This window comes from Rhinopithecus roxellana, chromosome 16, assembly GCF_007565055.1.
Source record: "Rhinopithecus roxellana isolate Shanxi Qingling chromosome 16, ASM756505v1, whole genome shotgun sequence".
Lineage (NCBI taxonomy): Eukaryota > Metazoa > Chordata > Mammalia > Primates > Cercopithecidae > Rhinopithecus > Rhinopithecus roxellana.
The window spans coordinates 19,564,096-19,588,999 of NC_044564.1; the positions used below are offsets into that span (position 1 = coordinate 19,564,096).

The window sequence follows — 24,904 nt, forward strand, 5'->3', positions numbered from 1 at the left end:
CTTTTGCTTCACAGCTGTGTTCATGTCTTCCCAGGGAAAGAGCCCGGGCTGACCACGGAGAGGGAATGTAGGGGAGGGTGGTCCACCCTTCTGCTGAGAGCTGCCCGTTTTCAGCCCAGCCCCGCACCCCACCCCACACACACAGGCGGGGCAGCCGAGTGCCTGGGGAAGCCGAGGCCTTCCCTGACTTCCCGTCCCCGGGGATTGAGAGATGGGAAAGAGTAAGTTTTAGATATTGGCCTGGGAGCAAGGGCTGTGGGAGAAGCGAACCCTTGAATGCCACAGTACGTTCCTGGGGGCTCTCCCAGCAGGTGGCAGTGGCAGGCAGCACGTGGGCACTGGTAAGGGGTGGGGCCGGTATCCCCTGCTGGGGTGGTGGGTGCAGAGCCCCTGGCTGGGACTGCTCACCAAGGGAGCGATTTTTCATCCAGAGCAGGCTGGTGCCCAGGGACATGGCCCATGGGGAAGGGAGGGCTGGAGGGGAGGCCCCCCAGTGAATGTCTGCCCATCTCCTGGGACACCTTCCCTGAGCTAAAAGCCTGCTTTTCTGTTTTCTCTTGCAGTTACCGAGAAGGAGGTCCAGCAGTGGTGAGTAGCTGCTTTTTCTCAAACCGTGGAGGGGCTGGGGGTGTGGGCTTTGTGCTGATGGGGACATCAGTCCAGCTGCCCAGGACGGGGGCACGTGGAGGGGCCCCTGAGCATGGGATCTGGACAGCCTTTGTTCAGTGGCCCTTGTCCTTGCGGGACTGACGTGGTTTCAGTGGAACTGGGTTGGGGGTGGCGCTGGGGTGTTTGTTGGTGGTCCTGGCTTTGAGTTGCGTCTTTAGGGACCACCAAGGCCTGAAGGATCGATTCCAGGCCCTGCTCACCAAAGAGAAGGGTTTGGATAAGAAAGTCCTTCTGTGACCTTGAGAAGTCCTTTCCCCTCACTGGGGCTCCATCGCCCCTTCTGTGAAATGATCGATTTGATTGGATCAGGGATGGCGAATGAGTTTGCACTTGGATGCCAGCTCTCATCAGTCGTAGCTGCCTGGAGGGCCGTGATAAGGATTCCGAGGCCGTACGTCATGGAGCACATGGAAAAGTGGCAGTGAGGGATCAGTGGGGCCTGTAATGGATGAGTGGTGCCTGGGCTGGGCCTGGGGGAGGAGGGCGGCGTATTGTCTGTTGTTGTGGAATGTGGAGCAGACAGGAGGCTCACCCTGTAAGGTGGCTGAGCTGCAGGGGCGGCACGTAGGGACATGAGGCGGTGAGCCTGGAGACCTTCCAGTCAAGCCTGGCAGGGCCGGGCACCCCCAGGAGCCTCCAGGGCCACTCCCTACACCTCCCTGCCTCAAGTCCAAGCTGCAGATGGGGCAGAGCTATGCTGGCTTACCTGGCTCTGCTGAGCCCTTGATGGGAGGTGCCCCATCCTGAGGCTGAGTTTCCGCTCTCACTTTCCACTTCTGCACTTCCCTGGGTGAGTGTCCCAGAAACGCCCTCCTTCTAGGTCTTCACCCCTGTGGCTCTGCTTCCTGGAATGCCTGCCTTCCTTGCCGGGCCATCTGAACTCTGCCCCTCCCAAGGCTCAGCCCAAGTCACCTCCTCCATGAAGCCTCCCTAGATTCCCCATCCGTACATGTTCTCCCTGCCTTCACACACGCCAGCCAGAGGGATCTTTGTTGAACAAAAACCTGACTATGCCAGGCGTCTGGTAAACACCCCCCCCCCGGGACCTTGGGGTGAAGTCCTCACCCTTGATACAGTTATGTGCTTACGAGGCCTGGTTCAGTCTGGCCCTGCTGACCCCTGCAGTCTGGTGTCCTCTGCCCTTTGACCTTTGGCCTTTACCCTCTGGCCAGCCTGAACTGCTGTTTGTTCCTTAAACTCACCTTTGTCTCGGGGGCTTCCTGATGTTTGCCCAGGCTGCTCCCCGTGCCTGCTGGGCTGTTATCTCCTCAGCCCCTCCCCCTCCCCCACTGAAACCCCCCCATCTGGGTTCCCCCTGCCCTGTGCCTCCCTGGGACAGCCGATGACGGACGAAATGCAGCAGGTAAGCATTTCATCCCTCTCTGTGTCCCGCCGGGGCTCTGAGGACTGGCTAGCTTGGCCTTGTTCATGGCCGTGTCCCTAGGGCCTGGCCACAGTGGGTGCTCGGCCCCCAACAGGCATCACCCTTGGTGCTTCAAATCCATGGTTTTTTTTTTTTTGAGTTGGAGTCTCTCGCTCTGTCACCCAGGCTGGAGTACAGTGGCATGATCTCAACTCACTGCAACCTCTGCCTCCTGGAGTCAAGCGATTCTCTTGTCTCGGCCTCCCGAGTAGCTGGGATTACAGGTGTGCTCCACCATGCCCCGCTAATTTTTGTATTTTTAGTAGAGGTGGGGTTTCACTATGTTGGCTAGGCTGGTCTCGAGCTCCTGACCTCAAGTGATCCACCCGCCTCAGCCTCCCAAAGGGCTGGGATTAAACAGGAGTGAGCCACTGCACCCGGCCTGCCATTGACTTCTGGGAGTAGTACTGGGGATTGACAGAGCTCATCATTCCATGTGGCAGATGAGGAAACTGAGGCTCAGAGAAAGTCCATTTGGAAGGTGGCAGGGTTGGGATGAACCATAGGCATCTAGACTCCAGAAACTGAGCTCTTGCCTCCAGGGTAAATATGTGTGTGTGTATATACATACATACATACACACATACACACACACACGTATATATATATATATATATATATATATATATTTTTTTTTTTTCCCTTGAGACAGAGTCTCTGCTCTGTTGCTCAGGCTGGAGTACAGTGGTGCCATCTCAGCTCAGTTACAGTGATTCTCCTGCCTCAGCCTCTCAAGTAGCTGGAACTACAGGCACCCACCTGCTACCCGGCTAATTTTTCTATGTTTTTTAGAGACGGCGTTTCACCATATTGGCCAGGCTGGTCTCGAACTCCTGGGCTTAAGCCTTGGCCTCCCAAAATGCTGGAATTGCAGGCGTGAGCCACTGTGCCCAGCCTCCAGTGTGAATATCTGAATGAGGGATAAGTGAGTGGGCAGCAAGGAGTCTTCTGGGGACCATGAGAAAACTCAGCATCTCCCAAGGAGGGCCAGGGCAGGGGAGGGCAGTGGTTAGAGTTGCTGGTTGGCCGGTAAGGGACAGACATGAGCAGCTGTCCCCCCTCCCATTGCCCTGGCCCCAGTTGTGGCAGCTCATAACCAAGGCACCTCCCCAGGGGTCTCAGGGGCCTGGGGGCTGAGGAGGGGACACCAGGAGCTGTCTGCCTGGGTCTCTTCAAGGCAGGAAAGAGGAGGAGGTTTGTCTTTGAGAGATGGGGACGCTTCCCAAGCACTGCTGGGAGCCAGGCAGGCTCTCAGACACAGCCTCGTTCATTTCATTCTCACAATGACCCAGAGGAGATGACTCCATCGTGGCACCTCGGCATATCATAGATGAAGACACGGAGACCTGCCTGAGCTCCCCTGGCGTCCTCCCCTGCCCACACCTGGGCCTTCTCCTGGAGCCGCAGGTGGCAGAGTGGCTGAGATCTTGGGCTCCAGAGCTGGGCAGGCTGAACTTGAATGCTTTTTTTTTAATTAAAAAAATTTTTTTTTCTTTAATTTTTTGAGACAGAGTATTGCCCTGTTGCTCAGGCTGGAGTGCAGTGGTGTCATCTCAGCTCACTGCAACCTCAGCCTCCCAGATTCAAGCGAATCTCCTGCCTTAGCCTCCCAAGTAGCTGGGATTACAGGTGCCCAGCCTGGCTAATATTTTTGTTTTTTTTTTTTTTTTGAGGCGGAGTCTCGCTCTGTCGCCCGGACTGGAGTGCAGTGGCCGGATCTCAGCTCACTGCAAGCTCCGCCTCCTGGGTTTACGCCATTCTCCTGTCTCAGCCTCCCGAGTAGCTGGGACTACAGGCGCCCGCCACCTCGCCCGGCTAGTTTTTTGTATTTTTTAGTAGAGACGGGGTTTCACCGTATTAGCCAGGATGGTCTCGATCTCCTGACCTCGTGATCCGCCCGTCTCGGCCTCCCAAAGTGCTGGGATTATTTTTGTATTTTTTAAGGGGAGATGGGGTTTCACCCTGTTGGACCGGCTGGTATTGAACTCCTGACCTCGTGATCTGCCCTCCTCGGCCTCCCAAAGTGCTGGGATTACATATATTTAAATTACTGTTAATATTATTCTTTCAGAGACAGGGTGTTGCCCTGTCGCCCAGGCTGGATGGAGTGTGGTGGTGCTATCAAAGCTCACTGCAGCCTTGACCTCCTGGGCTCAAGAGATCCTCCTCACTCAGCCTCCTGATTAACTGAGACTACAGGCACTTACCACCATGGCTGGCTAATTATTTAACAACAAAATTTTGTAGAGCTGGGGCCTCACTATATTGCCCAAGCTGGTCTTGAGTTTCTGGCCTCAAGCAATCCTCCTGACTCAGCCTCCCGCGTAGGTGAGACCGCAGGTGCGAGCCACTGCGACCGGCTCTGGGCTTGACTCCTGACTTGTCCACTTCCTGTCTGAGTGACCTTGGACAAATGACTAGACTTCTTAGGACCTCAGTTTCCCCATCTGGAAAAGGAGGGTGATAATAGTAAAACTTTCTAGGAGTAGTGTGAAGAATAAATATGCTAATTCATATAAGACGTTTGGAACGGAGCCTAGGAAACATTCTCTCTGCTGGTGTCAGTAACGGTAGTAATCACGGTCCTGACATCATCAGTGGAACCCACTGAGCCCTGAGATTGAGGACTTTCTCCGCATTAGGCGGATGAGGAAACTGAGGCCCAGAGCAGTGAGTGACTTTTGTTTACTCATCAAGCATCAATAGAGCGTGCTCCCTGTGCCAGACACTGTCCCACACCCTGGGGACATACCACAAACTGGATAAAACCCCAGGCCCCGACATACACGTGAGTATAGAGTGGAGTCACTGTGGGCTGAGAAATGTCCTGTGGGGAATTGAAGATTTGAGCACGGCGGGGTAGGGGCCTTGTTAGGAGGGAGAGGTCAGGTGAGGCTGCTCTGGGATTCTGACATTTGAGCTGGAACCTAGACAATAAGGACTCGGTGGTGGAACCTGGGTCATATCCACCCAGGCATAGAAAACAGCGAGGACAAGGGCTGGGAAGGGGACATGAGCCTGGTGCATTAGAGGACCAGCAGGGAGCCAAGGAGGCTGGCCTGAGGGGGCAGTGTGGAGGCTCTCACAACAAAACAGGGACCCTCAGCTGTGGGAGGCCCAGTCCTCACTGTGGGGGCACTTCCCCTAAAGAACTTACAAAGAAAAAAGCAACCTGCTTTAGGGATGCACCTGTGGTCCCAGCTATGCAGGAGGCCGAGGTAGGAAGATGGCTTGAGCCCAGGAGGTCAAGGTTGCAGTGAGCTATGATTGCCCCACTGCAGGCAATAGAGTGAGACCTCGTCTCTTAAAAACAAAACAAAACGGCCGGGCGCGGTGGCTCAAGCCTGTAATCCCAGCACTTTGAGAGGCCAAGGTGGGCGGATCACGAGGTCAGGAGATCGAGACCATCTTGGCTAACACGGTGAAACCCCATCTCTCTAAAAATACAAAAAATTAGCCAGGCATGGTGGCGGGCGCCTGTGGTCCCGGCTACTTGGGAGGCTGAGGCAGGAGAATGGCGTAAACCCGGGAGGCGGAGCTTGCAGTGAGCCAAGATCGCGCCAGTGCACTCCAGCCTGGGTGAGAGCGAGACTCTGTCTCAAAAAACAAACAAAAAGCCTGGGCACAGTGGCCTACACATTTAATCCCAACACTTTGGGAGGCCAAGGCAGGAGGATCATTTGAGCCCAGGAGTTTGAGACCAGCCTGGGCACATAAGGTGGCCTCGTCTCTACAAAAAAAAAAAAAAAGCTGGACATGGTGGCGCATGCCTATAGTCCCAGCTACTTGGCTGAGGTGGGAAGATCGTTTGGGCCCCAGAGGTCAAGGCTGCAGTGAGCTCTGATTGTGCTACTATACTCCAGCTTGGTGAGAGTGAGACCCTGTCCTAAAAAAGAAAAAAAAAAAAAAAAAAAAGAAAATAGGTGGTATTTTCTCTGCCTTCTGGCAGAGAAAATTTCTGTGTGTCTCGAGTAAATATCCTATGGTTCATTGTGGCAGTACCTTCAAGGCTAGGAGATGGTTGAACCAATGCCTTTCTCTGGCTCTCCTAGGTCAGCCCACCACCCACCTCACTGTTGTATTTCAGAATGGTCCCATCCCCTTGGGGCGATGCTCGACCAGGGATGGTTAGACAGTGACACTCTGCCCTCTGTGCCCATGACAGACATCAGTAATGGATCACAGAGTATGTTGCTCTGTGCTCTGGGAGCCAGCGGAACTGCTGTTACCGCACAAAATAGACCAATTTGCTATTCCTCGATTGTCCTAAACCTCACTGGTGAACCCGGGACTGAAGCATGAGCCTGTCTACTCACAGGCTAGATCCACTGGGCCCACCGTCCCCTGTGTCCTTTGCACAGAAGGCAAATGAGGTGGCCACCTGCATCCTAAACACCCTGGCCCATTTTCAGAGGGCGCTTTTTCAGCGTGGCCTCCCGCCAGCACCCGTTCTTGTTCTTGTTTTCTTTCTTTTTTTTTTTTGAGATGGAGTCTCATTCGGTTGCCCAGGCTGGAGTGCAGTGGCATGATCTCGGCTCACTGCCATCTCTGCCTCCCGGGTTCAAGTTATTCTCTTGCCTCAGCCTCCCAAGTAGTTAGGATTACAGGCCCCCACCACCATGCCCAGCTAATTTTTGTATTTTTAATAGAGATAGGGGTTTCACCACGTTGGCCAGGCTGGTCTCAAACTCCTGACCTCAGGTGATCCACCCACCTCAGCCTCCCAAATTGCTGGGATTACAGGTGTGAGCCACCGTGCCCGGCCCCATTCTTGTTCTGAACAACTCTCAGGACACCCAACAGCCAGAGACTCCACCCATGCCTGCCTCTCTTTTGGGAAAACTCAGGATTCCTGAGCCCAGGCTTTCAGGGCAACAAGCAGTGGAGGGCCCAGCCATCTGGGGTGGGAGCGGCAGCAGGAGGGAGGGACATTTAGGGAGCAGTGGGCCACAGTGGACATGGTTTTCCTCTCCCACCTGAGAAGCGCTGGGGCAGCTTCAGCAGGGGAAGCGGCTTCAGTGGCCTCCTGTCTCTCTTTCTTCATCACGTGTGCGTGGCTCCCCTTTTCTCTGCACATGCTACTAGCCCTCTTGTTCCCTTGCCTCATGTCCAGCTCCTCAGCCCAGCCAGCCTGCCTCCCCTAGACAGCAGATCCTGAATCTGATCCCAGCCCCTGGCCACACCGGTCCGAGCCCCTGGTCTGCAGTGGTGCCACGGCCTTGGCCTCGCTGGGCTGCTGCCTGTCTATGCTGGCTCTGCTGTTCTTGGCCCCGTACAGCCTCTGCTGGAGCTTTGGAAAGTGGGACCGCCCCTTTGTGACTTCACACTGCACTTAGAATAAAGCCCCAGCATGTTGCGTGGCCCACGGGGCTCCCTGAGGTCTCTGACCTCAACTTTTCCCCTGGGTCACTGTGCACTGACCACACTTGCTGTCCCTCACCTGTGCCGAGCTCATCCCGCCTCAGAGCCTCTGTCCCTACTGTTTCTTTTGCTAAGGAGACTGTGGCCTCCAGTCTCGGCATGGCTCGTTCTGTCTCGATAGTCATACCTTCACCCCTAGTCAGCTGCTCAGAGAGGAGGTCCCTGTCTTTCCTGTACAATCGAGGGTCATCTGGGTTTGTGCTGACATATAGCAGCTGCGATACAGGGTCTTAAGTGATTCTGTGATTTGTCCTGGGCTGCGAAGTCAGTAGAAGCAGAGCCTGGGCTAGAACTCGGGGTCCAGTGCCAGTCGGCTCCCAAGTCCCCCAGGAGAGCACAGGCCAGGGCACAGCAATAGGAGGCCCGGACCAGGCCAACTGGGCACGCTCACCCTGCACCAGGCTCCGCACTGGGCGTCCCACAGTGCCAGCTCCTCGGTGCCTCCCAGCTCTGAGCTGCTGGTGCCGTTGTCTGTATTTGGCAGAGGGAAGAAGCTGGAGGCTTTGAGAGGTAGAGCCAGCATTGGTGTCCACAGCCAGCTTCCGGGTCTGCAGTCAGCCCGGTATTCCCTGCTTCCCCATCCCTTGTTCTTTATCTTAGTTCCGGCTCACTTGAGCCCAGTTCACCATCGTGGGAGATCAGGAACCACAATGAGGGCTGCTTAAGAAATGGCAGGTCCCAGGCCTCTAAAGGTGACTGTGAGCTCTGTAATCACCTGGAAAGTGATGAGGACGTTATCCTGAGTGGAGACAGCAGGGTACACACCATCATCGGGCACCAGTCCGTGATGGAAGAAATGTAGGCAGAGAAGAAAGATGGGATGGACGCAGGCTGAGGCTGGTTGTGGGTGTGTGAGGTGGGGGGGGCGGGTGTCCTCTGGTGGCTTATGTGTCCTATTTTCCAAATTTTCTGCAACTTTTTTTTTTTTTGAGACAGAGTCTCACTTGGTTGCCCAGGCTGGAGTGCAGTAGTGCAATCTCGGCTCACTGCAACCTCCGCCTCCTGGGTTCAAATGGTTCTCCTACCTCAGCCTCCCGAGTAGCTGGGATTACAGGTACCCACCACCACACCGGCTAATTTTTGTATTTTTAGTAGAGACAGGGTTTCACCATGTTGGCCAGGCTGGTCTCGAACTTCTGACCTCAGGAAATCTGCCCGTCTCAGCCTCCCAAAGTGCTGGGATTACGGGCGTGAGCCACCGTGCCTGGCTCTGCAATGGCTTTTATTACTTTTATAATAACCAAATATCCTAGCAATATGATAGCAAAAGTAGCCGGTGGAAGCCGGAGGAATGCTGTACTCGCATCAACAGGGTGAGCTGTTGATTCTGGGCCGCTCCAGGCAGAGTGGGCGTGGAGACAGGCTCAGCAACACACTGGGGGCTTTCCTTCGGTCAGGCACCGTGCTGATGGAATGGGACCGTGTGGAGAATCTGAAGAGCAGCCCCATTTTACAGATGAAGAGACTGAGGCTCTGAAGGGTGGAGACCCTTGCCCAGGTCACACAGCTCTGTGTGTGTGTGTGGAGTCTTGGTCCAGCTCCCTCTGCCTCCGTGGTCCCGAGTATTGGGGCTCAGACCTGCTGGCTTCTTGCTTTCTCGCTCTGGGAAACCCGTAAAACCGGAGGCTACTGGGGGGAAGGGAAAGGAAGAGGAACCATCTCATGGCTGTTTGGGACCCTACTCCACGTCTCAAGGGAGTGTGGGGAGGGGCATGCCACTGGAGGGAGTTGTTTGAAGAGATAATGGGAGAATAATTTGCCGAGCCTGCCGTTGCGTCCGTCCCTGCTGCGCCTGGCTGATTGCAGCTTGGGGTTATGCTTTATGATTTATCCGTCTAGCAATCTCTGTCCCACCTTTTGTACTGCAGAGAGCAGCTGCCGCAGTATCATCAGCATGGCAGGAGATGCAGGGCTGGCCTCCTAGCAGGATCCCAGAGGACACGAACCTGCAGGAGCTGAGAGTGGCGAATTCAGGGGAAGTCCTAGAGGACCAGGGCTTTTGGGAGACTGAGGTCCAGCAGTGTGGGGGCTTTCTCAGGCCCTCAGAGAACTAGAAGCCAAACTGGAGTTGGACCCGTGTGTTCTGGGAACATTCAATCATTCATTCATTTGTTCACTGATCCATTCAGTACATCTTTACTGAGCACCTACTTTATGCCAAGCCAGTGCTGGTTGCTGGGGGGCATCAGGGACTGAGGGGGGCGAGGTACTTGGAGTCTCCTGGTGGACGAGGGCATTCACCCAGCCTGGCGCTGTGATGGGGAAGAGAAGGTGGGAGGTGTGGGAGGAGCCCCAGCGCTGGAGTGGGAACTGTTTTGCAAAGTGGCAAGTCAGCTTTCAGGATTTTTATGAAATGACAGATTTCTTTTCTTCCCTTCCCCCTTCCCTTTTAAAGAAGTGTAAGAACGCCGTTGTTGAATCTAGGATTTTCTTTTCTCATCTCTACCCTGTCTTGAAGAGCTGGTTCCCAAACACAGTCAACCGTATCAGAAACCTCGGCTTCCTATGGCTGGGGATCGCAGGCCCCGTTCTTCATAGCCTGGGCCTGCCTCTGAGGCCCGGCGCCATGGCTCTTCTCTAATCCCCAAAGGGGTCTCTGAACCCCAAAGAGTTAAGACCCTGTTCATGAACAAGGTTGTGTGAGGTGTGGCCTCTGCATACGCATCTTGGACTGAGTTACTGGGTGGGGAGGGGCAGTGAGGGATCTTGGTACTTTTCTGCCCATGTACTAGGAGATTGGGTGTTAAGAAGGACTTCATGGCCGGGCGCAGTGGCTCACGCCTGTAATCCCAGCACTTTGGGAGGCCGAGGCGGCCAGATCATGAGGTCAGGAATTCAAGACCAGCCTGGCCAACATGATGAAACCCTGTCTCTACTGAAAATACAAAACTTAGCTGGACGTGATGGTGGTGGGTGTCTGTAGTCCCAGCCACTCAGGCGGCTGAGGCCGGAGAATTGCTTGAACCTGGGAGGTGGAAGTTGCAGTGAGTGAGGATTGCACCCTTGCACTCCAGCCTAGGCGACAGAGCGAGACTCAGTCTTGGGAAAGGGAAGGACTTCCCATGGGGCCAGAGTGGGGGACTCGGGAGGGTATGGTAGAACCTTCCTCTTGGGACAGCTGGTGGGACGAGGTAACAGGGGTTGGGCTGTCCCCGGCCGCTGGCTCTGGTATTGTGGAAGATCATAGATCAGGGCTTGTGGCATGGCCAGTGCTCAGGACATCCTGTGGTGTTAACAGTCTCAGCTTGTTTGTCCAGGCCTACTCAGGGGCCTGAAAGAAAGGTATAAGGTTGGCTGTCACCTCACAGATGAGGAAATCAAGGCTCTGAGGGGAGCCGTCACCTGCCTCAGGTCACACACAGGTCAAGAGTGGGGCAGGATCAAGCCAGGACTGAAGCTTGAGCCCTTCTTTTTCAGTTTCTTAAACTTAAAACAAACAAACAAAAAAATTAAACACCTTTTTCTTTCCCCCTCCCCTCCCCTCCCCTCCCCTCCCCTCCCCTCCCCTCCCCTGCCCTCTCCTCTCCTCTCCTCTCCTCTCCTCTCCTCTCCTCTCCTCTCCTCTCCTCTCCTCTCCTCTCCTCTCCTCTCCTCTCCTCTCCTCTCCTCTCCTTTTCTGACAGGGTCTGGCTTTGTTGCCCAGGCTGGAGCATAGTGGTGTGATCATAGTTCACCGCAACCTCAAACTTTTGGGCTCAAGGGACCGTCCTCCCTCAGCCTCCCAAGCAGCTAGGAGGACAAACACAAGCCACCGCACCCGGCTCCACTAATTTTTTTTTTCTTTTTTTTTATGGAGAGATGGGGTCTCGCTTTGTTGCCCGGGCTGGTCTCAAATTCCTGGGCTCAAGTGATCCTCCCGCTTCGGCCTCCCAAAGTGCTGGGATTCCAGGTGTGAGCCACCCCACCCGGCCTCCTGTTTTATATTACAGAGTTCCTGCATGCTCAATGCCACCAGTGAAAATAATCACGGAGATTCCCAATCATAATGATAGTCATAGGGACCCCTCTGCCACCCCTTTCTCTTGCACACATGAAGCACCTGTCTGAAGTTGGGGGCCTGCACGGTGGACCCTCAGAGCCATCCATCCTCTGGAGCCTGAAGATGCTGGGGCTGGTCTCCGAGATCCTGCCCTGAACCCCTGACCATGCTGAGCACCTTGAGTTGCCAGTCTGCAGGGAGACTCGGGATAACAGGTTGCTCCTGGTGCCATCTCTACTCCCCTGCCCTGGCCTGGCCTGAGCCAGCAATGATGCTGGGACTCCTGTCCCTTCCACTGTGGGTCTGAAATCAAGCAGAAGATATGGAAGAAAACAGCCCTATGGAGGACTTTCGGCCTCCACCAAGCTGTCAGAGAGGTGGGCAGAGCCAGGAGAGCCGGCCCCTCTCTCCCCTTCCCGATACCAAGCTCAGAGGCAGCTCCCATTCTAGAGTCTGGGCTCTGGTCCCGGCCACCTCGTTGGCTAGCTGTGTGACTCTGACATTAACTGAGCGGCTACTATGTTTGCCAGGCACAGAAGTGGGTGGTGCAGGTTTGGAGGTGAACTAGAAGATAGGGTTCCTGCCTCAACGGCCCATACGAGGCACTGGCCTGTCACTACACAGGTCACTCAAATCATTCCTGAGGACATAGCTGCTCGAGGTGCCACCAAGGCCCAGCCAGGGGATGGGGTGCTGGGAGTGTGTCCTGGAGTGTGACTCAGCCTGGGGTCATCAGAGGGGCTTCTCTCAGGGAGATGCTGTGGTGCCGAGAAGGAAGCGGTGAGCGGAGTCAGGCAGGTGAGGAGGGGGAAGAAGAGCAGACCATGCAGAAGACATCCGCATGGACGCCCTGAGCCAGGAGGGGCCTTCACCTCTAGAAACCTTAGTTTCTCCATTGGTAAAGTGGGCGGGATTGGCCTCGCCTCCTGGACGTTGGGACGATGGGACAGAATCATACCTGGAAAGCGCAGAGCCCCGTGCCTGGCTCTCAGGTCTCCTGAATAGCTGTTAGAATCACAGATGCTTATGGTGGATCCCCTGAGCTCGTGGGAGTCCCCAGAGACCATCTGGTCCAGTAGTTCTCAACCTGAATGGTTCTGCCCCCAAGGGGATATTTGGCAATGTCTGGAGACACTTGGGATTGTCCTAACCTGGGCAGGGGGTGCTACTGGCATCTGTCCGGTAGAGGCTGGAGATGCTGCTAAACGTCTACTATGCACAGGACAGGCCTCCACGACAAAGACCTGGCCTTGAATGTCCGGAGTGCTGGGGTGGGGAAACCCTGATCTAGTATGAGCCACTTACTTTACTCACAGGGAAACTGAGGGGCGCTGTGGGGAAGGGGTTTGCTTAGAGTCCTCCCCCAGCACGACAGCTTAGGGCCAGGCCAGGGGCACAGGCCCGTGTCCCGGCACCAGAGCAGGCCTGGCGGCAGCCTGTCTGAAGGGGAGAGGGCGGGAATGGCAGGAGGGGAAGGAGGAGGCCGGGGCCTGTGGGAACCTGACCCTGGACCAGGGGTGGGGGATGGAGTCACATATCTCAGGCATCCTGGGGACAGAATTCTTGGGCATGATCTTCATCATAAGCCAGCATCTCACTCGGGTGCTCACTGCAAGAGGGGGTGTGCAGCTGCTTCAGGGGGTCCTGACTCAGCCAGCCGGTGGCAGATGGGTGGCACGTCAGGCTGGGACCATGGCGTGAAATCCCAGCCTCAGAGCTATGATTTGCAGGGTGGTAGAGGCCTGGGGGCGGCTGGGGTGTCTGGGAAGGTTCAGACCCCCCCATCCCGTCTCTCTGCTCCAGTTGAGGCAGGCTCCCTCCTCCACCTTCTGATGATGAAGAGGGGGTTACGTAATGTTTGGGTAGCAGTCGCTTTACCCATGCGCTTACACGGGGGCGGTGCAGCCTGGCTTGCCGGAGGGGTGGGTGAGGCAGGGAGGGAGCCTGGGAGGCAGGAGCCCTGGGTCTGAGCCTTGTTTCTGTTGGTGACTTGCTGTGTGACTTTCAGCCTGTCTCTCTCCCTCTCTGGGCCTATCTCCATACATAGAGGGTGGGAGCACATCACTGATTTTCTTTTCTTTTCTTTTGTTTTTTTGAGATGGAGTCTCACTTTATCGCCCAGGCTGGAGTACAGTGGCGTGATCTCGGCTCACTGCAACCTCCGCCTCCTGGGTTCAAGTGATTCTCCTGCCTCAGCCTCCCGAGTAGCTGGGATTACAGCAGACATCTGCTATCAGGCCTGGCTAATTTTTGTATATTTAGTAGACATGGGGTTTCACCATGTTGTCCAGGCTGGTCTCAAATTCCTGACCTCAAATGATCTGCCCACCTCTGCCTCCCAAAGTGCTGGGATTATAGGCATGAGCCACCACACCTGGCCACACATCAGTGGTTTTCTAACTGTGCCCACAGAGCTCTTAGGTCTCCGCCAGGGTCTCTGGATGTCCCTGTTCCATGGAGCTCAGGAATAAGGAGCCAGACACCAACTGGGCTCTTGCTCCCTCCGCCCCTGCCTGGCAGTTTGTGTGTTTATTCATTCACCTCACCAGACAAACATGCCCCAGGTCCATGTTTCATGCCAGGCCTCATGCGGGTCATCAGGGCACGGCAGTGTCAGGGGGCGACTGACCTGGAGGCACATATGGTAGAGCGTGGTCCACTCTCTGCTGGGACAGACGAGCGGGCAGGGGTGCAGAGGAGGTCCCGAGGCCTCTGACCTGGGGCTGGGCCATCTTCCTGAAAGAAGCAGCATCTAAGCTGGGGCCTGGCAGGACACTGGATGGGCCCATGTTAAAGAAAGCGAGATTCCGACGCTTCTTAAAATGGCCAGGAAGGCTTCTTTTGGGACTCTTGCAATAGGTGTCAGGACTATCACAACCCGGGAGAGAGTGGACTCAGCTCCAAATGCGAGGAAAAGTGAGGCTTCACAGCCAATGAACAGGTGAGGGGTCAGTGGATGGAAACTAAGAGGAGGCCTCCAGGGCAGGCGATTCCTGCTGAACTGACTGGTCAGGCTGAAGCTGGAGGCCGGACGAAGACTCACACATGAAGCGGGGACGAGGAACTTGATCAGATATCGTGGGGGTGGGGATTCTGGCTACACCGACTTAGGATTCTTGCTACAGCTGGGCCAGGCAGGCCGGAGCCAGGGGACAGGTTGAGGCCAAGTGAGAAGAGGAGGACTTCTCTTCCTGTCAAGGAGACAGAGGAGTCTGTCTGAAGTCTGAGTGTGGAGTATGGGGTGTTTGGCAGGAGGAAGCTGGAATATCAGGCTGGGCACCCTCTCATGGGCATTGCCTCGTGGGGGGCTTCTTGGGGCCCCTGCTAATGGCACAGAAGGGAGCTGGGACCCCACAGTGATAACCTCTGCAGGGGTAACCGGATAGGCCCCCAAAGGCTCCCCACTGAAGCCGGTTTCCCTCTGCAAAGACCTTCACTGCCAGCCTTCCACAGCTGCTCACTGTGCTGGCGCTGTGCACAGCCTCCGTCTCCTTAGAGCAGTCCCTTGTGAGCCATCTGCAGGGATGCTTTTGGGTGCCTTTTGTTTTGTCTTTATTGTTTTTAATAACCTTTTAGAATCACTCAAGTAACACAGAGTCATTTGGATAAGTTAGAAGGTTTGCACGAAGAAGAAGGAACCGCCTGGCATCCAGAGAGGTCTGGTGACAGCTGGGTGTGCCCCCACATGGGTCATTAAGTCCTGGTGCCAGGCATGTTCCCTCTCCTGCCCAGGGGCCCATCTTGGCCTGGCGGTCTGGGGTCATGGGCCAGGCTGAAACAGAAGAAACTCAAAAGAAGCAGAGAGAAGGCAGCTTTAAGGGCCAGGAGCGGGGTGGCTGGGTCCCTTCCTCCTGCTGCGGGAAGGGACTTGAGATCCATGTGCTTTGCTTCCTTCTTGCTTGGCCGATCCAAGCAGGAGCTCAGAACAGACCTCAGGGCTGAGCAGAGGTCAGTAGACCCCGAGAGTCCTGCCAGGCTGCAGGGATTCTGGGTGGGCCTGCGGACATCACATGCATGGGAGGGACGGATGCTGGGGTCGCACACTGGCCGGCAGGGCAGAGGACAGGACAGGCAGGGTGGGCTCCGAGTCTCACGCGTTGCTGTGGACCTGATCTCTTTGTGCCTCAGTGCCCGCATCTGTGAAATGGGATGGTTGGGCCGACCTGCCAGGGGAACCACCCTGTCAGCACAGTGCTGGGGTTTGGACTGCTATCATGGGCTATTACAAAGGCCTGTGGTTCTTGAGCCAGGACCTACCACCCTGGGCCTCTAGTGCCCTTCAAGGTATTCTGGGGTGGGGACAGGGAAAGGTGCAGAGGGCTGGCCTATCCACGGCCTCCTGCTTGCTGTGGGCGCTGTTGGGATGGTCATGAGCCTGCTGTGGTCTGACTCAAGAAGAACTGCCCTTCCTCCCACATCCTGCTCCATCTTCTCTGCCCTCCCCCATCCTTCTCCTCCCCTCAACCGCCTTCACTCCGGCAGCAGCAGCCACAGTACTGGCAGGAGGCTGGGTGCCTGAGCTTCACCATTCAGGCCGCAGAATTTTCAGGGTGCCACCCCTGGGTGCCCCACATGTCCCTTCAGGTCCTTGTGTGCCCAGGGTCCATTCCAGTCCCTTAGATTCCTCTTCACTGGGGTGATGGACGGTGACTTTTCCATGTGCATCCTCTCTGTATGGGCCCTAATCACAGCGCCGCACGCACCATGCACGGTTCTCCCAGAACCCTCTCCGATTTCTGAGGGAAGAGTGGAGGCTTTGTGTAAGTCACATTAAAATGGGGGACAGTGGGACTGTGTGAAAGTCTTTGGTGATCTGGCTTTTCTGAGCATCGGCCTCTTTGGCATTCACCTTCGATCCCACCTCTGCTGTAGTCTGGGCTCGAGGACTTGCAAATGTCTTCCTCTCTCTGAGCCTGTTTCTTCAGCTGTAAAATGGGCTTCCTCGGCCAGGCACTGTGGCTCACGCCTGTCATCACAGCACTTTGGGAGGCCGAGGCGGGCAGATCTCCTGAGGTCAAGGGTTCGAGACCAGCCTGGCCACCATGGCAAAACCCTGTCTCTACTAAAACTACAAAAATTAGCTGTGTGTTGTGGTGCATGCCTGTAATCCCAGCTGCTTGGGAGGCTGAGGCAGGAGAATCACTTGAACCCAGGAGGTGGAGGTTGCAGTGAGCTGAGATCCTGCCACTGCACTCTAGCCTGGGCGACAGAGTAAGACTCTATCTCAAAAAAAAAAAAAAAAAAAAAGCTTCCTCATAGTACCTTCTCACAGGGCTGTTAGGGGCATTCTAGGAGAATAAGGTGTGCAGAGTTCCCAGTCGGGTCAGGCCCTGCAAAGGTGATAGCTGGTGTTGGTGACAGCTGACCTCTCTCTGGCTTGCTGTTGTGGAAGCAGTTGTCCTCGGAGGAGTGTGTGTTTCCCTGGAGGTGGGGTGGGAGGGGCAGTTAAACTGCCGACAGGACCCAGCTTGTGAATTGGTTTAGAACAACACATATTTAAGTTCACAGTTCTAAAGATCACACTCTTGGCTCTTTTTTGTGCTGAGCCCTGTGGTTACATGCACCATGTCCCCTGATACCAACAAGAGGGGTGTGAGAACCATCCCTTTTTATGGATGAGGAAACTGAGGCTCAGACAGGCGAGGGCATTTGCTCGAGGCTGTACAGTGAGTGAATGGCAAGAGATTTGGCCTGGGATTGGGAGTGCAAAGCCTTCCCGGCGTCAGCCGCCTAGGAGTCTGGAGGGTTTTGTGCTGGGCACCGGGGCTGCAGGGTGGACAAGTCCAGTTGCAACAGCCAGGGTCCCCCCATGCTGTTTACTAAGTTCCCTGGGAACAGAGGCTGAGGGGCGGGGTGTGGGCATGTGGGAGGAGCCACCTGCCGGCTCCATATGGTGGTCTACCCACCAGCACCAGCAGCGGCCCACCCAGCCTGATGCCAGGAGGGGCTCAGCGGAGAAGCTGGGGAGGTGGGAGGGTCTCGTGCAGGCCTGCGGCTTCAGGGAGGCTGTTCATGTGACTCTCGTTTTAGACCCCTCAGGTGGAGCACAGGGTTGGGTGGCCAAGTGCTCACTCTGTGTGCAGTATCTGGGTTAATTCCTTTGTCAGTTCGTAACCCCCTTATGCAGACGAGGCTAGGAGAGGTGAAGTCTGTATCCAAAGTCACTCCGCTAGTGAGAGGCAGAGGTGGGACTGCGCCAGTGCCTATCAAGTCCTGGTCTGTGCCCACGGCCCCATGTGGCACCATCTCTTTGGACAAGGAGCCACAGCTTTCCTTTCCTGGGTGATGTTGGTGGGTGGGTGATATTGGCATCTCCTTTACCCTCTCTGGCTTGGTCTGCTGCCTCCAGGTACAAAGGCTTCATCAAGGACTGCCCCAGTGGGCAGCTGGATGCGGCGGGCTTCCAGAAGATCTACAAGCAGTTCTTCCCGTTCGGAGACCCCACCAAGTTTGCCACGTTTGTTTTCAACGTCTTTGATGAAAACAAGGTGAGCTGGGGATTGATGGGGCCTGCGTCAACCTGGAGCCTTTTCCCTCCTGCGGCAGCTGGCTCAGCTCCTGTGGGTACCCGCAGCGCCTCCACACCCACTCTCTCCTGCCGATGTTCCCTTCTAGAGAAGGAACACACACACGAGTGCATGCTGACATGCACAGATACATAGTCACACATAAATGCATGCACATGTACACATGCAGACACACACACAATAAACACAGATGCATCCAAATGCATGCACACGCGTGCACACATATGTACACCCACACATGTGCTGACATGCACATCCAAGCTCTCACACAGACGTGTATGTGCACATGCAGATGAATGCCATGCACACATGTGGGCACACATACATGGAGATGCAGCCACACATGCGAACACACCTGTGTATTCATACAGTGCACGCAAACACACACATATGCACACAATGCATGGACTTGCAGGTGCACACAAGTGTACACACAGAGAGACATATACACATATGCATATGTATACAGTGCACACACATGCATGTATACACATGTACACCCTGACATTTCTCTTACAAGCATAAAATGCAAGTAACTCCCATGATAACAGGATTAATAATAATAACCAATATTTCCTGAACATTTACTATGTGTAAGCTCTTTGCGTGGATTCTTTTTTTGTTTGTTTGTTTGAGACAGAGTCTCGCTGTGTCATCCAGACTGGAGTGCAATGGTGCAATCTCGATTCACTGCAACCTCCACCTCCTGGGTTCAAGCAATTCCTCTGCCTCAGCCTCCTGAGTAGCTGGGATTACAGGCGCCCATCACCACACCTGGCTAATTTTTTTTATTTTTAGTAGACATGGAGTTTCACCGTATTGCCCAGGCTGGTCTCGAACTCCTGACCTCAGATGATCCACCCGCCTTGGCCTTCCAAAGTCCTGGGATTATAGGTGTGAGCCACCATGTCCAGCCATACATGGATTATTTTTAATGAGGTCTTACAAGCTGGGTATTTTAATACCCATTTTGTAGGTCAGGAAACTGAGGCTCTGAGAATCGTAAGCTATAGGATCTTTTGTTCCTGGCTTTTTCCACCCAGCATCATGTTTTCAAGACTTACCATGTGGTAGCTTGTGTCACCTCCGGGCAGCGGCTGTACCCACAGCTGTTGGGTTATCTGCGTTGACCCTGATTTGTCCTGCAGTAGCATTTGAGGGTGGACTTACTGTCACTTGTCTCTGTACCCCCTGCTGCTGGCACCACAGAGGTTTCTATTTTATCCCACCCCCAGCTTCTCCCAGGTACCCCCAGGCTGGGAGTCACATTCCTGACCCTGGGAAGGGCTCTTCCTTTCTTGGGCCTCAGTTTCTTCATTTGCAAATAAGAGGTGGAGTTAAACAACCTACAGCGGCCTTCCCTCTGCAGAAGCCCGTGAGCCCACAGCTCTAGGCCGAGGGGCTTCCAGGCTGTTGCTGAGAGGAGCGCAGGCGTTGGTGCTTCTGGCACCTTCTCCCATCAGGAGTGGAGTCAGCCTCTCCGTTCAGCCTCAGCCCTTCTTCCTGTGCCTCCTTCCTGGCCTCTCCCACTTCTAACCCCCGACACAGTCCCCCAGCCTCTGCTCCCTACCCTCTCCTCGCCTTTTGCCCCCCATTCCTTCAAGCCTGTCCTCTCCACCTGAATGTCCACTGGGCACGATGTCTGGAGCCTGCGATTGCCCCTTGCCCGTCCCCGAGATTCAGCCTGACCCAGTGGCCTGGCTGGCACTGACCGAGGCCATCCCCTCTCTCTTTCCGGTCAGGACGGGCGAATCGAGTTCTCCGAGTTCATCCAGGCGCTGTCGGTGACCTCGCGGGGAACCCTGGATGAGAAGCTGCGATGTAAGTCCTGCCCCCTTGGCCCTGTGGGGCAGCAGCTGGAGGGCCCAGGTCAGAGAGAGGCAGCCCTTGGCCCTCACCAGGCAGGGGTGCCAGACACCCACTGTAGTGACCACAGATGGCGTCCCAGCTGCGTCTGCAGAGGGCAGGCCTGGGCCCTGGGCAGGTGGCCCTCACATAACCACGTAACTAGGCCAGGCCGACTGTCCAGGGTTCAGAGAGCAGCACAGACATCTGTGCTTCCAGGTGGGAGGGTTTCCTGGAGGCGACCGGCGGCAGAAGGAGGCTCACTGAGGCAGGTGGACAGGGAGGGCTGGGGGCAGAGGCTGGCAGGAGCCTTGGCTGCATTCAGGCAGGTGCAGACCTGGGCAGCAGGAGGGGCAGTGGGGACCCAAGACCCAAGTTCAGTGCCAGACCCACCTCTTTCGTAGCCATTGATTTGATTCTTGCTTACACTCATTCACTTGCTCATTCATTCATTCACCAAATAACGTCTGAACATAGCCACGTGTTGGTACCAGGGATCCACTAGGGGATAAGATAGACAATGTAGACGGGTCCCTGCTCTCAGGGCGACCAGTCTAGAGTGGCAGCAGGATTTAAAAAAAAAAAAAAACTCAGGCAACTGCAGATGAGGAGGAGAGAGGGAGTCATGAGCAGGGGAGGACCTGCCTGGCAGGCGTGGAGCTGGGAATGAGAGGAGCTGGGGAGGGTGTGTAAGGCTCCAGTCAGGAGGCCCGCGTGTGCGAGGCCCGGTGGAGGGAGGCTGAGAGGGAGATGGGAGGGGAAGTTGTGCATGCCCCTGGCGGCATTAGCAGGAACGCAGGGTGCATGGAGGGGAGGGAAGATGGAAACCAGCTGGCCAGAGCTCCCTGCTGGGTAAGACTTTCACACTTCATTCCATTGGCAGTGAGAAGACCCTGCAGTTTCTTTTTCTTTCTTTCTTTTTTTTTTTTTTAAGAAATGAAAGAGAATTTTATTTATGCAAAAGCTCCTCCTCCCGATGCACTATTTTATTTTCTAATGTTGACTGTAGCAGGCCACACCATAATTGTGGGATCAGAGTGGACTGTGGGGAGGAGGCGGGGACTGGAGTCGGGGGAAGGAGAGGGGAGCTCCTCTGGACCACATCCCAGGCCCCCGACTCTCCCACGCACTCAGCTCCAGCCACTGAGGCCTCAACCCTGGAAGCCCAATGCCCCATCCCTTTATTTTATTTTATTATTCATTCATTTATTTATTTATTTATAGACAGAGTCTCACTCTGTCACCCAGGCTGGAGTGCAATGGCATGATCTTAGCTCACTGCAATCTCCGCCTCCCGGGTTCAAGCAATTCTCCTGCCTCAGCCTCCCAAGTAGCTGGGATTACAGGCACGCACCATCACACCTAGCTAATTTTTGTATTTTTAGTAGAAATGGGGTTTCGCTATGTTGGCCAGGCTGGTCTTGAACTCCTGACCTCAGATGATCCACCCACCTCGGCTTCCCAAAGTGCTGGGATTACAGGTGTGAGTCCCTGTGCCTGGTCCTGTTATTTTAAATTTATATATATATATATATGTGTGTGTGTGTGTGTATAAAATTATATATATATTATACACACACACACACACACACACACACACACACACAGAGCAAGCGAGAGCAAGAGAGAGAGCAAGAGAGAGAGAGAGAAAGTCTTGCTCTGTCACCCAGGCTGGAATGCAGTAGTTCGGTCTCAGCTTATTGCAACCTGCGCTCCTGGACTCAAGCCATCCTCCCACCTCAGCCTCCCAAGTGGCTGGAACTACAGGCACCTGCCACCACATCTGGCTAATTTTTGTATTTTTAGTAGAGACGGGGTTTCACCATGTTGGCCAGGCTGTTCTCAAACTCCTGACCTCAGGTGATCCTCCTGCCTCAGCCTCCCAAAGTGCTGGGATTACAGGGGTGAGTCACTGTGCCTGGCCCTGTTATTTTTAAATATATATATATAATATATAATATATATAATATAGATAGATAGAGAAAGAGAGAGAGAGAGAGAATTGCTTTGTCACCCAGGCTGGAGTGCCATGGCTCAATCTCAGCTTATTGCAACTTTCGCCTCCTGAGCTCAAGCCATCCTCCCACCTCAACCTCCCAAGTAGCTGGAACTACAGGCGTGCACCACCATACCTGGCTAATTTTTGTAGAGATGGGGTTTTGCCATGTTGTCCAGGCTGGTCTCAAACTCCTGGGCTCAGGCAATCCACTCACCTTAGCCTCCCAAAGTGCTGGGATTACAGGTGTGAGCCGCTGTGCCCAGCCTAGTTGCAATGGTGTGTGTGTGTATGTGTGTCTGTCCCCATCTATCCTGATGTAAATATTAGTTGACCTGATGAGGAATGGGCCATCCAGTCACTGACTTCATGTTGGCGTGCAGAGAGGAGGGGCGAGCTGAAGACCCCTCCCCACTGCCCCAGCCCAGGATCTCTCAGCACTGCTGCTTGCTTACAGGGGCCTTCAAGCTCTACGACTTGGACAACGATGGCTACATCACCAGGAACGAGATGCTGGACATTGTGGATGCCATTTACCAGATGGTGGTGAGAGGCTGGGTCCTGTGTGGTTAGGGGTGGCAGGAGGGGCAAAGCCAGTGACAGAGAGAGAGAGAGAGAGAGAGAGAGAGAGAGAGACAGAGAGAGAGAGAGAGCGAGCAGCTATGCAGCCATGCTCCTGCCCAGGGTGGAAGCAGGGGTCACTGGCTAAGCCATTCTGTTTGTCTCTGCCTGGGCAGGCAGGCAGGAGCCGGCAGATAGTGGGGCTGGGGTGTGGGATGTTCCAGGGCAGAATGGCAGGGATGGGGAGGGGAAAGAAGAGGGGGGCAGCCCTCATCTGGAAACTGCCAGGTCTAGGGGGCAAATGTGTGGCCAAGAGCCCTAAGCCCAGAATGCCAGGGCCCAGCCCCACCTTGTCCATCCCTGCAGGGGAATACTGTGGAGCTCCCAGAGGAGGAGAACACTCCTGAGAAGAGGGTGGACCGGATCTTTGCCATGATGGACAAGGTGAGGTGGGGGCGGGGCTGGTCCTGGACCAGGGAGGCAAAGTGTCGATGGCAGGAATTGGAGTCCCTGGAGGCTGGGCCTGGCTTTGCTGCCAGCCCCCTCCATGGCTCACGGCAGGTGGCATGTGTCATATCCAGGCTCAGCAGCTAGCCCTATCCAGTGTCCAGAGTCTTAAGTCAGTTTGCTCAGCATGTTTTCTTTAATCAACCAAAGTCCTTAGCCTTTTTTTCGTTTGTTTGCTGTGGACCCCTTTGGCATTCTGGAGAAGCCTACGGACTTCTCAGAATAATGGCTTTAAGTGCATAAAATAAAATCCATAAGATCAAAAAGGAAGCTGATTATTTTAGAAAACAGCTGTCAGAATATTTTTAAAAAAGAATCTGTGATGTAGCATTCTGTGAGCTGCTTTCTTAATGCATTCACTAAGATGTGGTGGTGAGTCCAACAACCCCCGAAATTGCAAGCTGTAATATCTGCAGCAACTGGGGTGTGTTATGAAAAGACCTGTGACCCCTACTATCAACAGATCACAGGACACTGCAGGTCCTGTTGGAGACCATCACCTAGGTTTCCATCAAAGGAAAACCTACATTTCAGTTAGAGGTTAGTGAAAAGAAAGACTGATTTTTTTTCCCCCAAGTTCACAGACCTGCTGACTTCTATTCACAGGCTCAAGGTTAAGAAACCTGTCTTTAAAGGGAACCAAAGGCCAGGCGTGGTGGCTCACACCTGTAATCCCAGCACTTTGGGGAGGCCGAGGCGGGTGAATCACCTGAGGTCAGGAGTTTAAGACCAGCTTGACCAACATGGTGAACCCCTGTCTCTACTTAAAAAAAAAAATCCAGCGGCCGGGCACAGTGGCTCAAGCCTGTAATCCCAGCACTTTGGGAGGCCGAGACGGGCAGATCACGAGGTCAGGAGATCGAGACCATCCTGGCTAACACAGTGAAACCCCGTCTCTACTAAAAATACAAAAAAAACTTAGCCAGGCCTGGTGGCGGGCGCCTGTAGTCCCAGCTACTCGGGAGGCTGAGGCATGAGAATTGCTTGAACCTGGGAGGCGGAGGTTGCAGTGAGCAGAGAGTGAGGTCGAGTAGGAGGTCTCCGTGGCCTTTTTCTTGTGGTCTCATGGGCTTCCTTGAGAGATGGTCCGGGGAAGGGATTCTGGCCCAAACCGTCCCCTCCCCAAGAGACCCACTAAAATGCCTCCTTCTGAGCCATGTCCAGCCCCCTGTTGGGTCTCCCAGGGTCCAATGTGGGCTGCTCCAGGGGCAGTTTAAATGCCCTCCCAAGAGCGACCCCAGACCCCAACACTGCACTCCAGCCTGGGCAACAACAGCGAGATTCTGTCTCAAAAATAAAATAAAAAAATTTTAAAAAAAGGAACCATAGACACTGGGGCCTGCTTGAGGGTGGAGGGTGAGAGGAGGGTGAGGCTGGAAACCCTCCTATTATCAGGTACTGTTCTTATCACATGGGTGATGAAACAGTCCGTACAGCAAACCCCCACAACACAGGATTAACCTATATAACAAACCTGCACATGGATCCTTGAGCCTAAAATAAAAACCTAAAAAAAGGGACTCCAAAAAAGTAAGGAATCCTTCTTTAAATCAAACTTTTTAAAAACTAAAATAACTTAAATGTAAATTTGAAATAATGACATTAGGGAAATCCAGGTGTTACGTGCCTTCAGCAAAATAATATAAAATGGCCGGGCTCAGTGGCTCACACCTGTCATCCCAGCACTTTGGGAGGCCAAGGCAAGTGGATCACTTGAGCTCATGAGTTTGAGACCAGCCTGGACAACATGATGAAACCCCGTCTCCATAAAAAATACAAAAATTAGCTGGGTGTGGTGGTGTGCACCTCTGGTCCCAGCTACTCAGGAGGCTGAAGTGGGAGGATGGCTGGAGCCTGGGAAGCCAAGGCTGCAGTGAGCCGTGATTGTGCCATTGCACTCCAGCCTGGGTGACAGAGTGAGATGCTGTCTCAATAAATAAATAAATAAATAAATAAATAAATAAATCATAGAAATT

General features: G+C 54.4%; 1 protein-coding gene across 1 annotated transcript in view; it reads left to right on the forward strand.

The window, feature by feature from the left end:
- The window catches only part of NCS1 (neuronal calcium sensor 1), a 66,926-nt gene that overhangs the window by 29,135 nt on the left and 12,887 nt on the right, over positions 1 to 24,904 (forward strand). Inside the window, exons 2-6 of the mRNA XM_030920174.1 lie at positions 564 to 588; positions 17,842 to 17,980; positions 19,762 to 19,840; positions 22,318 to 22,406; positions 22,788 to 22,865. Coding sequence (XP_030776034.1) covers positions 564 to 588; positions 17,842 to 17,980; positions 19,762 to 19,840; positions 22,318 to 22,406; positions 22,788 to 22,865 — 410 coding nt within the window. The remainder of the gene's footprint in view (positions 1 to 563; positions 589 to 17,841; positions 17,981 to 19,761; positions 19,841 to 22,317; positions 22,407 to 22,787; positions 22,866 to 24,904) is intronic.